The following is a 14,624-nucleotide window of genomic DNA, read 5'->3' as shown; positions in this document are numbered from 1 at the left end:
ACTAACCTTGGGAATCAGGAGCAGCCAGGCTCTGAGTCCCGCCCTTGCCCCCCCAACCCCCCCCTACCGTAGGGAGCGCCCTGAGATCAACCTCAACCCGCTGGCCCGACACTGTCTTCCGGTTCAACCCCTTTTCCCGCCGGTTCCTATCTCTGTCGTTTACGAGGGCTCTGACCCCGCCCACTGCCACGCCCCCAACCATAGGTGCCAGTACTCTTCTTTCGGCGCCTCAGGCCCCGCCTCCTTGTGGGAGGGCCGATGACTACTGCTCCTCCCCGTGCTGCGCAGCTGGCCCCGCCCCGGCCCCGCCCCGGCCCCGCCCGGCCTCTGTCGCACGCGACCCTGGCGGTGGCTGCAGCGACAGCGCTTGGCGCGCGGAGCTACAGCCATGGCAGTGGCCGTCGAGGGCGCCCGCAGGAAAGAGCGCATCCTCTGCCTGTTTGACGTGGACGGGACCCTCACGCCAGCTCGCCAGGTAAGGGCCTCGAGGTTCCAAAGCTCCCGCCCAGAGTCACGCCGGCATCCGTGACCCAGCGTGAAGCCGTCACTGCCATGTCATCGCAGACACCCGCGCGACCCTATCGGAAACGTGGAGTGCAGTGGTACCGGCTCCTGTCACCGAGGAGATGGGACCCAGGCCCTCTCGGCCTTCCAGGCCTCAGCGCTCCCCGCGCGGGTTGGCATCCGCGTTCCTGCCGGGAGCGCAGATGCTGGATCCAGCCTCTGGGAGGAGCGTCTATGGGCGATAGGGCGGGTATCCCCCGTTCCAGGCTTGCACAGGCCCAGGCTGGGTTCTGGGGTGGTCCTACCCCATTTTAGCCCAAGGATGCACAACTAGTCTGTCCTCAAGCTAGCGTGAGAACGCGGCGTTCCAGGCAGAGCTCCGTGCGCTTCCAAGCCCACGGTCGCCCTCTACTGAGGGCAAGGAAGATCTCTGAGTCTTTGCACTCTGGCGTCCATAGGCCTAAAACTGGGTTTAGCTCCTTAAGCCTCTTAAGATGTTTACCTTCCACCTGGAGTTGGAGGGAGAGAGAGCTGCTTTTCTGATGAGTTTTGGTTTTTGTTATTGATATCCTTTTGGTTCCACCCATGTGAAGGTGAAAGGCCCCAGGGCTAGTCTGTTTACAATAGAAGCACTGTAAAAAAATGGGAATGCATTGTCCTGTCTGCACTTTATGGCTCACCCCCCAGTCTTTAGTCATACCTAGTTTTTCTCCCTTCGGGTCGTTCTCACCCATCCTTCTGCCTTTGGGATCACCAGGATGATCAGAGCAGAAATGGGGGTGGGGGGCCGATGCTACTGGGCAGAAGCCCCTGTGAACCTAAGTCTTAGCTTCCTGGTAGTCCTTCCACTCTCCAGAAGGAATCAGGCATCTTTCTTTCCATCCAGCAGAGGTGGATCAGGAAGATGCAGGATTGGAAAGGGGGTGGTCTAGCCTAGGCATGCCTGACCGTTGTGCTGCACTGACTTGGCAAGGCCTGAACAAGAACCACCTGTCAGTTTGTCTACTACTAGACAGACTTAATGCTTACTAGAAAAGCTTAATGCTTTCTTCTTCTTCTTCTTCTTCCTCTTCTTCTTCCTCTTCTTTTTTCTTGTTTTGGTTTTTTGAGACAGGTTTTCTCTGTGTAGCCCTGGCTGTCCTGGAACTCACTCTGTAGACCAGGCTGGCCTCGAACTCAGAAATCCGCCTGCCTCTGCCTCCTCAAGTGCTGGGATTAAAAGCATCCGCCACCACTGCCCCGCAGTTTAATGCTTTTCAAAGCTAATTTTTAATTATACATGTGTCCACAAGCACATTATTTTTGTAAGTAATGAAAACTTTAAAGGCTAAAGACCACTTCGAACCTCGCCAGTATCCCAGGCCCAGCCCCCATCCTGGAGGTAATATCCTGGAGCCCCTTTATCTCGATTGCTTTGCCCACAGCACATACTAGCCATTATTTTGTGAGGCTCTGTTTCTGACTTGGCATTATCCTGCTTATGGTTTCCTGGTTTCCTGCAACTTCCTTTAGACCAGAAACAGCATGCTCCAAGACCTTGCCCCTTTAGAAGCACAGATCTGGCTTTATCTGTGCCCTGGTCTGGTAATGTTTCCAAGGAAGTATGTGTCACTGTCTGGCAGATAAGCATAGGACTTGCTTGCAGCCAGTCTTTCACTATTACAAACCATACCCAAGGAGCACAGAAGCTGAAACGCTAGTGGACAGGGGATGGACATGGAAGGTGTCAGTAGATGTTGCCAAATACTTTCAAAACAGTTACACCAGCTTATGTTTTCGTGGCCAGCCCCCGAGAGTTCCCGTTTCCTCCCTCCCCTAGCTAGCTAGCTAGAGTCTCTGATATCTGAATATATGGAAGTTTGAATTCCGACTCACTTGTTCAAATTTCCTTGGTGGAGAATCCTTTTATACTTTGGGCACGTTATTTCATTTAATGGCTACTGTGGTCCCCTTAAAGTGGCTCCTGGTGTGGCAGACATGTTGTAAAACGGGAAATGGGGCACAGCAAGGCAGAGCCCTTTGCTTAAGGCCTCTTGCTCAGATACATGAGCCAGAGCTAAGCAGGTGGAACTTCTGAGGTCTCTGCCTTGTGCAAGTGAAGATTCTTTTATTTGAAAGATTTGCTACCAGAGATGTTTGCCGGTTTGGATGTTTTTCAGATACTGAGCATGTGCGTAGTGAGTTGTCATTGGCATCAGGAGCCACCCGGACACACAAAATCTGTTTGTGTTTTAAATTTCTTTTTTTTTAAATGATGTATTTATTTATTTTATGTATGTAAGTACACTATTGCTCTCTTCAGACACACCAGACAGAAGAGGGCATCAGACCCCATTACAGATGGTTGTGAATCACGATGTGGTTGCTGGGAATTGAACTCAGGACCTCTGGAAGAGCAGTCAGGGCTCTTAACCACTGAGCCATCTCTCCAGCCCTGAAGTCAGGTTGTTAAACCAGAAGGCAGGTTCCTCCACTCACCAAGCCAGCTCATTGAACCTCATACATGTTTTTTATGTTGTTTACATACCTTTTGTTTCAAACCCAAGACCACAGGCACTTTAGACAAGTGTCCAGCCCTATTTAACGCATTTCTGGGTTTTTACGACAGACACATCACTTGAGGTCACCTGTGAATTCTCGACCTTGGGCATTACTTTTGTGCTCAAACAGTTGTGCATTTTGCATTTCTGACGTTTTAATTAGGGGGTGCTCAGATTCAGGTAGGAGGGCTCCCTAATTCTGAGCACTAAGTCAAATAGAGGTCCCCGACTTTTTGATGACCGGGGCCCTTCTGTCCTTCCTGCCTCGCCACAGAAAATTGACCCTGAGGTATCGGCCTTCCTGCAGAAGCTACGGAGCAGGGTACAGATCGGCGTGGTGGGTGGCTCTGACTACTCTAAGATCGCCGAGCAGCTGGGAGAGGGGGACGAAGGTAGGCATGGCAACATCTTTTCCGGTTGGAGTTGGGGTGGGGTGGCTCCACCCTGAACAGTTACTGAGTCCCTGACAGTAGCCAGGGACCTTGCTAGATTCTGGAGAAACAGGTAGAAGTGGAGCCGTTAGCATCCTGCCATTAGACAATGCACATTGTAATATCTCCCTGCTGAGACTCCACTGGCCTCCATTTATGTATCTGTTTTTTTAGTTTCTTCATTGTTACTGACTGCATGGTTAACAGTGTCTGTGGCTTGTTGAGAATGGCCATGTATCAGTCCTCTATGGTCTTGCTTTAGGGGAGACATGATTGACTTACATGTGTGTATGTGCCTACATTTGGACGTCAGAGGAAAGCTTGCAAGAATCAATTCTCCTTCCATGTGGGCCCCAAGGATCGAACTCATGTTTTCAGTCTTAGTGGCAAGAGCCTTTACCTTCTGAGCCATCTCACCAGCTCTGTTTATTGGTTTTGGAGACAGAGTCCCACTGTGGAGCCTTGGCTGGCCTGGCGCTCCGTATGTAGACTCTGTTGGTTTTGCATGGACAGCGCTCCACCTGCCTTTGTCTTCCGAGTACAGGCATGATCACCACGCTCAGCTTTTTGTTTTGAGACAGAACTGTATTATTGTATTACAAACTGAGGCTGACTTTGAGCTCACAGCCATCCTCCTGCTTCAGCCTATTGAGTCTTGACATTATACGTATGCACTGACACATCAAGTACTTATTTTAATGGTGAAAATGGAACGGTGAAGTAATCTGGAAACCCTAGTGTCATCTCAGGGTCAGGAAGGCGCCCCCTCAAGCTAGAAGCTTCCTTGAGTTTTCCCTTCTCTCCTCGTTTAGTCGCTACGAGTCCTACCTCTCTATTTCCATCTACCCACACCTCCCTTTCTACCACACACCATAGCCCCAGTGATACCATCTGTCACCCAGACATCCCGCAGGGCATCCTAACTGTGCTCCCTAACTCCCAGCTGATTCTTGTAGCACCCAGAGCTGGAGACAGCTGTGCACTCTCAGTGGGTAGAGTCTGAGAAAGGAGCCTGGAGTCTTCACGCAGGAGGGCTGTGGGAGCAGGGTGGAAATGGCGCCCTCCTCTGGGCATTCCTGGGAAGTCGGAGCTAGATCTTGGAGGATGAGCAGAGAGGACCCCGGGGCCAGGTCCTACCTAAGCAATGGCCTAGAGGAATGGCTGGCTGATGTGGGAGCAAGCAAAGGCGCACAGGGAAAGGATGCCAGAAAAGCCGGTTTAGAGCGGAACAGATGGCAGTGCTTGCGCTGGGGTGACAGTGGCTTCTTGTCTCATGCTCTTTCTTTCTCTCCTGGCTTCTCCATGGGCCCCAAGTCATTGAGAAGTTTGACTACGTGTTTGCTGAGAACGGGACAGTGCAGTATAAACACGGACGGCTACTCTCCAAACAGGTCAGTGCCCCCGAGGCTTGGCTGGGCCACCCCACTTTTCCACACTGGGGTCCTGTCATCTTGTGTGTGCCACAGTTCAAGCCTTGTGTTCTGTACAACAGACGATCCAGAACCACCTGGGGGAGGAGCTCCTGCAGGACTTGATCAACTTCTGCCTTAGCTACATGGCCCTGCTCAGACTGCCCAAGAAGCGGTGAGGCCCCCCCTGACCTGGGCTTGAGGGAAGAGAGTGCGAGTTTTGGATTTTTAATCTTTGCAACTGGGGGTTAGAAGTCAGGACCTCACCCATGCTAGGCAAGTTTTCTGCCTCTGAGCCACACCCCTACACCAGGACCCTAACTCATGGATGGGTGGATTCTCTTTTTTGTGTTTTTTTTTCAAGATGGGGTTTCTCTGTGTAGCCCTGACTGTCCTGGTTGGCCTTGAACTCGGAGATCTGCTTGCCTCCAGAGTGCTGGGGTTAAAGGAGTGTTCCAGCAGCGCCCAGCAGAGAGGTGGATTCGTATACCCTGAGAGGTCTAGGGAGACGATGGTTCTATATAGGACAGGTTTTGAAGTCTTCTCCCCGAGCCTTCTTGCTGTCTCACCCCTTTTCTTCGTCACCCCTAGTGGGACCTTCATTGAGTTCCGGAATGGCATGCTGAACGTCTCGCCTATTGGCCGCAGCTGCACCCTGGAGGAGAGGATCGAGTTCTCGGAACTGGACAAGGTGCCGTTTGCCGGGCGGATGTAGACCCTGTCACTCGGCCACTCTGAGCTTTGCTTTCTCGACAGTAAAGTGGGTTTGGAGGAGGAGTTTTTGGTTCCGCCTTGGACACCTACTGTGTGTCATTTCTCTTTCACTGCTGATCTGCTTTCCTGGTGGCCTGTGCCACCAGCCCCTGGTGACCCAAGCTATGGCCATATTACGATTGCACATTCCTATTCAATGACTCTAGGCTCCCATCTGCCCATCTACACAGAACACCTTTTCTCCTTCAGATGACCCAAGGCCCTTCCTTTGTTCTCTGTCCCCTCTGCTTCCAGCGTGCCTTTGAGAATGTTTAAAACACATCTGCCTTCTAAACCCAGTCCTTCTGCGGCTCCTAGTGCTGGCTGGAGCCTCTCAGCCTCTCCATCAGCCCTGAGGCATCTCTCTGCTCTCTTCGACTCTCTCTCCAGTCTCTCTAGTCTTCTGTCTACACCAAATTTTTTTCTCTCTCTCTCTTTAGAATTATTTATATGAGTACACTGAAGCTATCTTCAGACACACCAGAGGAGGGCATCAGATCCCATTACAGATGGTTGTGAGCCACAATGTGGTTGCTGGGAATTGAACTCACGACCTGGAAGAGCAGTCAGTGCTCTTAACCGCTGAGCCATCTCTCCAGACCCCAAGTTCTCTTAAACGCCAGCTTCTGTTGCATCTTGTTGGCGTTCACCCAGGTTGCCCTTGAACTTGTGATCTCCCTCAGCATTTCAAATGCTGGGGTCACAAGTGCATGCCACCTTATCCATCTTACCCAGCCCCTCCCTGAACATTGCCCTGCATTTAGCTCACGCCCCTGACCGTCACCCTTTCAGGGGTGGTGAGGTCTTCCATCCACACTTCTGTGTGTACATCCCTGTTCTCACCCTGCCTCCGCTGGTTGCTCTTTCCTTACCCCCCACCCCCACCCCCCATTGCAGCCATGGCTTCTGCTCATTCTGCAGATGGCAGTTTCCCACTTCAGCACTGGACTCTCTACCTTGCCTGAAGCATACTGCTAGACCAGGCTTGCCCTCTTCTCCATCCTGGCTTCAATGTCCTGTGCAGAGATCCAAGGCACTGGGATGGATCCAGTGCCCTTTTCTATGCTCAGCAAGTGCCTTATTGCCGACCCACAACACCGCCCACCCCAAGAAACCCTTTCTTTTTGAAACAGTGTCTTCTTGGTGTGCAGCCCAGACTGGCCTCAGCGTCACTGTGTCGCCGTGCCAGCTTCCTGTTTGCGGCTCTTATAGGTGTGTCCCGCTGTGCCTACCTGCCATGAAATGAAATGCCTGCTTTCGAATGAATGAACAGGTGTATTATTCTCATGCTATTGATGTGGAAACCAAGGCTCAGAGAAGTGACTCATCCAGGATCACTTACGGGGCTGGTTGCAAAATGTAGCTTGGATTTGGCTGCCTGCCTGGCCTCTGGGGTTTCCCTGAGAGTGGGCTGGCCATGATAATGTCACCTGCACAGTGTACAGAGATGCCTGTAGTAGGCGGTGGACACAGGAATAAGGGACTTTTCCTGCTGTAGTTAAAAGTTGGTCATTGGAGCCAGGCAGTGGTGGCGCATGCCTTTAATCCCAGCACTTGGGAGGCAGAGGCAGGTGGATATCTGAGTTCGAGGCCAGCCTGGTCTATAGAGTGAGTTCCAGGACAGAGAAACCCTGTCTCAAAAAACCAAAACAAACAAACAAACAAAAAAGATGAGGGCCCTGTCTTGATCAGCTCAGGGTCATCATGATGGACATGTTAGGGCTGGACTTCGCACATTCACTGCCCAGTCACCAGAATCTCTGTTAGTGGGGAGAAGTGCAGCCCCCCAACCCTGGGCTCTTGAGCTGTATTTCCTCAAGAGTGTGGGCACCCACAGTGCTCTCCCCGAGTTACACCCCCCTGCCAGGAAGGCAAGATCGAGGCCAGCAAGGAGCTCACGTCTCTCAGCTCTGGTGTTTCCTTGAGGGAGAAGCAGACAGTGACCACTAATCACTTCTCTATCATGTAGTTTTGGCACTGGGCTCAGAGAGTTCAGGTAACTTGCCTAGGGCCACACAGTTAAACAGTATCCTCACCAGGCCCAGAACCCAGTTAGCCTGTAGATTTATCTCAGCGTGGGTCCTGCCTGACCTGACTCCCATGCCCTCCCACCTTTTCTTTTGCTTCAAACCCCACTGACCAGGGTCACTGATTTCTGGTCACTGGATCTAGGCTTCAGCACTGCTGCTGAGGCGAGGTGAGCTGCTTGTTTCCTCATCTGTAACGTTGGGGCCATGTTTACCCAGAAGCCCAGGGAGCTGACTGGGTTACGGGCCTGGTGTACCCGTAGAAGGCCCTCTGATCCAGTGTGCACCATTCCCTTTCCAGAAGGAGAAGATCCGGGAGAAGTTCGTGGAAGCCTTGAAGACAGAGTTTGCTGGCAAGGGGCTGCGGTTCTCCCGAGGTACGCCTTTCCTGCGGTGGGCTCAGGCATAAGCAGGGGACACGATTTATCCGTGCCAGCTTTGCCCACCTTGTTCAGTGAGCCCCCTAATGGTGAATTGTCCCCACTCTCCCTGAGCCCAGTTCAACTGGCTAGGAAGTCAAAGGCTCTGAGGCTCCTGGGGCATCTGGTATCCCAGCTGCCATCTCGGCTTGTTCCCCAGTAGTCAGAGGGGAGGACAGACACCATGGTCACTTAGCCTACAGTGTCTCACCTGTCCCCTGTGTAGTTCCACTGTGGCTTGTGTCCCCGCTCAGTGTCATTGTGGGTCTCCCTGGCCATGTCTACCTTTCTACCTTTGCTTGCTCTTGCCTGTTTCCTGCTTGCGTAAGACAGTACAGGTCCTAGGTCAGTCCTCAGTGGCTCTCGGGATTGTATAATGAACAGAGTACCTTAGAGATGGCTGTGGTACCACATGTCTATAATCCCAGCACTTGAGAGCTGACAGGCAGTTAGGGGGAAGCAGAACAGGAATTCAGGGCTATCCTTGGTTTCGCTGGAAGTCCAAAGCCAAACTAGATACAAAAATAGAGAGTGCTGAAAAGCACTCTTAGCCCTGTGAGTCTTCCTGCTGCCAGCCTTGCCTGTCCCTCCCAGAACTTTGTCACAACCCCCACTTCCACAGGAGGCATGATAAGCTTCGATGTCTTCCCCGAGGGCTGGGATAAGCGCTACTGCCTGGACAGCCTGGATGAAGACAGCTTTGACATCATCCACTTCTTTGGAAATGAGACTAGTCCTGTGAGTGTGGCCCTGCCCAGTCCCCCTCAACCCAACACCTGAGGTCTAGGCCAGGACACATGGCAACAGAAAACAGTCACCGTTCCCATTCTACAGTTAGGAAGATTGGGGCTCAAAGAAGGCCAGACACTTATACCATTCATACAGCAAGTCAGGACAGGTCTGACAAGCCTGGACTCCTGGCAGGTCTAAGGAGGGGGGTCTGTAGGAGACCATATGGAAAGGGTGGCTCTTGGGCCCCAGGCCTGGGCTCCTGCCTTGTGAACATCCCCTAAGACCATGTCTTCTCTATTTCTCCTCTGAGTGCAGGGTGGGAATGACTTTGAGATCTATGCGGACCCCCGGACTGTCGGCCATAGCGTGGTCTCCCCTCAGGACACTGTACAGCGATGCCGCGAGCTCTTCTTCCCAGAGACAGCCCACGAGGCGTGACTGGGCCCACAGCTGAGCACTGGGACCTTCAAAGAGCTCTGACCAGGCCTGAAGATAGAACCATTGGGTGCCACGGTTCCCATCCCACTGGCCCAACACGTAGCATCCTGTGGGGGTACTGCAGGGTCACCCACATAGGACCAACGTCCGTGTGGGAACTGTCCCCACCCAGGTGGCTCCTGATGAGATGCATACCTGCTCTCTACCCTGATGGCCCTGGCCTCTGATGCTGCTGGTTTTGGGGACAGAACAGGTCTCACCACAGGGTGGCATGGGAGTTGTGCTATGGAGCCTGCTGGCCACAGACTGACAAGGGACAGAGTGGCAGGGAAGGGGCATGACTCAAAGGACTCTGTCACAGATATTAAAGTTCCCAAGACAAGGTGTGGTGTTTGCTCTGTCTGAAGACAGGATGGTTCCTGTCACATGTTAAGGCCCCCGCTTTGAGGCTTGCCCCAGGACATCTATGATTCACTGAACCACCAAACATGGACCATATGCTGTGTCCTTCCTCAGCCCCTTCCACAAGAACACTCAAGACAGGCAGCTCAGGGGCAGGGTGGGTCACAGTTGAGTTTATTGCCAGTGTCAGGAGGGATGGGGAATCCGTGGCTGGGGTCTGAGTGGGAAAGTTTCTGACTTGGCGCTGCAGGGCCCAAGAGTAGGGAGGAGGTCTGTTGTCCCTACCACTCGGGCAGCCTCAAGGTGATGACTGCTAAGGACCTGCTCACAACAGAGAGGGCTGAGTGGCCCTGGGGTTCACCTGAACCAACAAGTTCCTTGTCAAAGGATCTACCTGTGTCTTTATAACAGTCCTGGGTTACAGGCTTGCTGGAGATTTGAACTCCAGTCCTCAAGGTTGCTGAGGACCGGTCTCCAGGGATAGGCTTTGCTGGAGAAGCCTAGCTCACAGTGGGGTATCAGACAGGTCCTTCCCAGGGTGGAGGACTGGCCAGCACTTGTTAGCAGCTCTAGGCTGCTGGCCTCTGTGCAAAGGGTACTAGGACAAGTTAGGGTGCAAATGCCCCAAGTGACTACCCTGTGGTCCTGGAACGCCTACAAGGCTACCTCGCAACCACTGACCCCTTCATCCTGGCTATCTGTGCTCACATTTTACTTATTTATTTATTTATTTATTTATTATATGTAAGTACAATGTAGCTGTCTTCAGACACTCCAGAAGAGGGCGCCAGATCTNNTTACGGATGGTTGTGAGCCACCATGTGGTTGCTGGGATTTGAACTCTGGACCTTCGGAAGAGCAGTCGGGTGCTCTTACCCACTGAGCCATCTCACCAGCCCCACATTTTACTTCTGGGCTGGGTCTCATAAAGGTCACTATTGTGCCAGGCCCTTCCTGAGCCTGTGACCTCACTTATCCTCAAGGTTAAGTAACTGGCTCTCTAGAAGGGACACAGCTCCAAAGGGACTCCAGGGAAGAGGGACAGTCATACTTGGGGACAAGAGAGATAAGAGCCACCTCAGCTGCTGACCTGTCAGGGGCTTATGAGAGCCATCGCATCGCTCTGGGAAGAGGACCTCATGGGTGAGAGGAGGCAAAGCCAGTGGTCTCCCTGGCTGAGGACCCATCCTTTGGGTGCCTGGACCTGGCCTTTCCTGAGGTGACATGTCAGTCCATCGCTGCATCCTCAGCTGCTGTCATGGCCAGCAATGGGCAGGGCATCCGCGGGGTTTGTGCATCCCGGGTAGAAGAGCAAGCTGGAGGGAAACCCTGTCCCCACCTCACCTCAGGGAGTGAGTGAGTGAGCTTGGCTTCCTCAGCTCCGTGAGGTTCAAAATTCATCTGACAGCTGAGGAGAGAGGACTGGCCTACACAACAGGAGTGCTAAAGTTCCCTCCTGCTTGCAGCCATGTTCTCCTCAGGGCACCAAACAAGCGGGGACAGGAAGATGAACTGGGCAGGTTATGGCAGGGATTGGCCAGGAACCTCCACGTTTTGCCCTCTTCCTCCCTAAAGGAGGTCCCTACAAAGTGCTCAGAGGCCTGGCTTGTGAGAGGAAGGGTCCAGGCTGTGGTAGATAACCCAGGTCCAGCACAGGAGACAGGAACACAAGCAGACAGGCCCGGGTACCGGAGACAGCAGTAAGGAACAGGCTCACAGGAGAGGGGTCCCCCTGGGTTCTCAAGAACATGACGCAGACCCACAGAGACTCAGTGTATAGATAGTGGGCAAGAGGGTGAGAAGGTGTGTGTACGTGGCAGAGTTGGGAGGAAGGAGAAACACGGCTTAGTAGCTGCACTCCATCCAACCCTAGGCCGGATCATACAAGTCACGGGTCACTGGTGGAAGCACACATTCACAGCCACAAGCACAGACAGACAGGCAGACAAACAAGCACACCCAAGGGCTGGGTCAGCAGCACAGTGGGGGCACAGACTGGCTGCTGCCTGCCTCCTCGTGGGGATACCCCCACCTGCCTAGGATCCCACAACCTGGCCAGACCATGTCTCGTGGGGGGTGTGGGGAGCCAACTGGGTAAGCACCACCTCCACAGCCTGAAACTTCTGGTTCTTGGGTGGGATGGGACAAATCTTGTAGGTCACCTCGTCTCCTTCCACGGGCACGTACTCCCCCTCGATGCTGGTGGATAGAACAGGAAGGGTCAGTTTGACATCAGACCAGGCCCCAGGTAGCTCCCAGCCTCGCTAGCCCAGAGACCCTCAGCCACCTCTCTACTCAGCTGTGGTTTTTCTAGGCCACGAAAGGGGAATCTGGATAGTTCTTCCCTCTGAGGGGACAGAGAAGCAGGGCTGGCTCTCTCAGGACTCCTGTGGCCTTAGCCTAGGGCCCCAGAGCCACAGCAGTGATTATCAGGGTTCTGTGATAATGATTATTATCAGCTGATCCCTGCCAGACCCCAGCTCACTGCTCCCAGCGTCCCTCCACAGGGATAGTCAGCAGGAACCCACACCTCAGCAGCTAGGGGAGGGCCAAGGGAGACTGTACACTGGGCAGGGCCTGGCCAAAAACAGGGAAGTAGAGGGGACTCACTCAGAAACATGCACGAAGATGTCCTCGGAGCCATTCTCAGGGGTGATGAAGCCGTGGCCCTGGGAGCGGGAGAACTGCTTACAGACGCCCTTGAACACGGGGCCGGCCGAGGCTCGAGCTGTCCTGGGGATAGGGAGGAGGGATTGGAGCTGTGGCCTCCAAAGCCATTCCCAGGCCCCCAACAATACTGCCATTGGATAGATAACAGAGTGGGGCCCAGAGAGGGACAACATCCTGCCCAGTGTCTCTCAGCGTGGTACAAAGGTATCTCCTGGTTCTTTGTCCATGTCCCCCTAAATAGCACACTCCATCTAGATGTTTAGCTTAAATGGATTCCACTTGGAAGACTTCTGAGTGGAGCTAGGGGTGTAGCCCAGTGGTGGACGGCTGGCCTGCTACGTGTAAGGCTCAGGCTTCATCCTCAGCAACAAAAACCAAGAGGCACCTCGCCATCTCCCATGGCAGCTCCTAGCACCACAGGCCACTGTCCCCATGGACTGTTTAATAAGCATCTGCTCCAGCCTCGTCTCAGGCAGGGGTCATTGCACACTTGCTATCCAGATTAGTAAGAGTAACAGAACCCTCTTAGCCAGGCACGACTGTGCAGGCCTGCAAACCCCAGCAGAATCACCAGCAACTCAAGGTCAGCCTGGGCTACAGAGCAAAGCCCTAGCTCAATAAAACACAGAGGTGATGAGCTGGCTCAGGGGCTAGGGGTAGGCTTAAAATGCACTTATTGCCAAGCCTGAACACCTGAGCTTGAACCCCAGAACCCACTCCTCAGAAGTTGTCCCCTGACCTCCACACACAGACTGTGGCATGTATACACACACTCACACACACACACACACACACCATCAATAATGACAATAATGAATGTAAGACCTTTTGGCTCCCACAAATCCATCCCATCTGACCTCAGGCATCTCCCCAGAGGCCCAAGGAGCCAGAGTCCACCAGGCTGCCTTAAAGGCTAACTCTCGTTCCACATCCCACACTCTTTTTGTTATTTTAAGATGGTCTCACTATGTATCTCTGGGCTCTTCATCTGGTGCATCTTCTTTTTTTTTTTTTTTTTTTTTTAAGATTTATTTACTTTATATGAGTACACTGTAGCTATCCGGATACACCAGAAGAGGGCATCGGATGCCATTACAGATGGTTGTGAGCCACCATGTGGGTGCTGGGAACTGAACTCAAGCCCTCTGGAAGAGCAGTCAGTGCTCTCACCCACTCTCTCCAGCTCCCTCATCTGGAGCATCTTCAGACTCAGGTAGGATATCCTAATTTACTGCACCCCAGGCTGATCTTCCCTAGTATTCAAAACACCTGGGAGGGCTGGAGAGATGGCTCAGCGGTTAAGAGCACTGACTGCTCCTCCAAAGGTCCTGAGTTCAAATCCTAGCAACCACATGGTGGCTCACAGAGATCCAATGCCTTCTTCAGGTGTGTCTGAAGACAGCCACTTGTACTCATCTAAGTAAAATAAATAAATCTAAAAAGAATAAATAAATAAAATAAAACACCTGTGAATTGCAGACATGTCTTATTCATCCTGAAGCTCCAGTCAAGAGCTCAGGAAGTGCTAAGTCTCAAAGCCAGGGATAAATGGCAGAGGTGCCTATTGAACACTAAGTCTTTGTGGGTTGAAGGACTGAGTGGGTGACCACTGATGTCACTGGAAGGCCACACAGCTTCCTGGGAGGATGCACAGGCTGGGACCGAGGGGAGGGAAAGGGACTCACGCTGAGTATGTCCTGGTCCGCTTGGTAGGCAGAGGGCTGGGCAGGTCCCGAGGAGCGATGCCACCACCACGTTCCCAGATCCTACTGCCCTCCCTGTGGAAGGGGAACGTGGGCCAGACGGGGGACTTGGGGGAGTGGAGGGGTGGCACCACTGGCGGTGATGTTGACTCTGATGTCATGGTGGGGCCAGCAGGAGAGCCTGGTGGGCTCTGGAGCTCGGGGGCCGGTGAAGGACTCTGGGGTCCTTTCGGGCAGGGCCTGGCCTCGCCCTGCTCACCGGCCTCGCCAGCTATGGACTCCGTCTATAAGAGAAGAGACAAACCCAGTTAATCCCAGCCAGGGAACAGCTCTGGGACACAAATTGAAAGGACAGTTTGAAGCCAGCCACTCCCAAAGACACTCATGGTCCCACCCTGCCTCAGTATCCTCACCAGAAAAACACACTAATCACACAGTTTAGCATGCATGGGGCTTTAGCTTTAATCCCCAGCAACAAAACAAGACTGTGCGCAAAGCTCAGGTGTCGGAATGTTTGCGTAGCTAATGCCACCTTAAAACCAGGCTTGAGGGCTGGTGAGATGGCTCAGTGGGTAAGAGCACCCGACTGCTCTTCC

At 53.1% G+C, this 14,624-nt stretch overlaps 2 protein-coding genes across 4 annotated transcripts in view; one reads left to right on the top strand and one right to left on the bottom strand.

The window, feature by feature from the left end:
- The first annotated feature begins 248 nt into the window (after positions 1-248).
- Positions 249-9,637, top strand: Pmm1 (phosphomannomutase 1). The gene is made up of 8 exons (XM_021183529.1): positions 249-475; positions 3,319-3,436; positions 4,790-4,866; positions 4,968-5,059; positions 5,476-5,575; positions 7,966-8,041; positions 8,706-8,821; positions 9,131-9,637. Exons 1-8 carry the CDS (start codon positions 389-391, stop codon positions 9,251-9,253), a joined length of 789 nt encoding a protein of 262 aa, XP_021039188.1. The 5' UTR covers positions 249-388; the 3' UTR covers positions 9,254-9,637.
- A 171-nt stretch (positions 9,638-9,808) lies between these two features.
- The window catches only part of Csdc2 (cold shock domain containing C2), a 14,530-nt gene continuing 9,714 nt past the window's right edge, over positions 9,809-14,624 (bottom strand). For 2 of the 3 annotated variants that reach the window (XM_029469382.1, XM_021183778.2), the window contains 3 exons: positions 14,011-14,312; positions 12,266-12,388; positions 10,485-11,854 (listed from right to left, as the gene is read on the bottom strand). In XM_029469382.1, the coding sequence (XP_029325242.1) occupies positions 11,692-11,854; positions 12,266-12,388; positions 14,011-14,189 (465 nt within the window). In that variant the 5' untranslated portion in view covers positions 14,190-14,312 and the 3' untranslated portion in view covers positions 10,485-11,691. Of the gene's footprint in view, positions 10,359-10,484; positions 11,855-12,265; positions 12,389-14,010; positions 14,313-14,624 lie in introns of those variants that run through there. The other variant, XM_029469383.1, reaches the window with a different exon arrangement.

The sequence above is a fragment of the Mus caroli genome, chromosome 15 (assembly GCF_900094665.2).
Source record: "Mus caroli chromosome 15, CAROLI_EIJ_v1.1, whole genome shotgun sequence".
Taxonomy (NCBI): Eukaryota; Metazoa; Chordata; class Mammalia; order Rodentia; family Muridae; genus Mus; species Mus caroli.
Note: the sequence above shows the minus strand (reverse complement) of the source record. Positions and strands in the feature narration are given on the sequence as shown.

What these genes read in the sequence shown, in the direction of transcription:
- Pmm1 (XM_021183529.1), top strand. Translation starts at nt 389, where the DNA reads ATGGCAGTGGCCGTCGAGGGCGCCCGCAGGAAAGAGCGCATCCTCTGC. An exon ending in CCCTCACGCCAGCTCGCCAG is followed by an intron (nt 476 to 3,318) that starts GTAAGGGCCTCG and finishes GCCTCGCCACAG; the next exon opens with AAAATTGACCCTGAGGTATC. An exon ending in GACGGCTACTCTCCAAACAG is followed by an intron (nt 4,867 to 4,967) that starts GTCAGTGCCCCC and finishes TCTGTACAACAG; the next exon opens with ACGATCCAGAACCACCTGGG.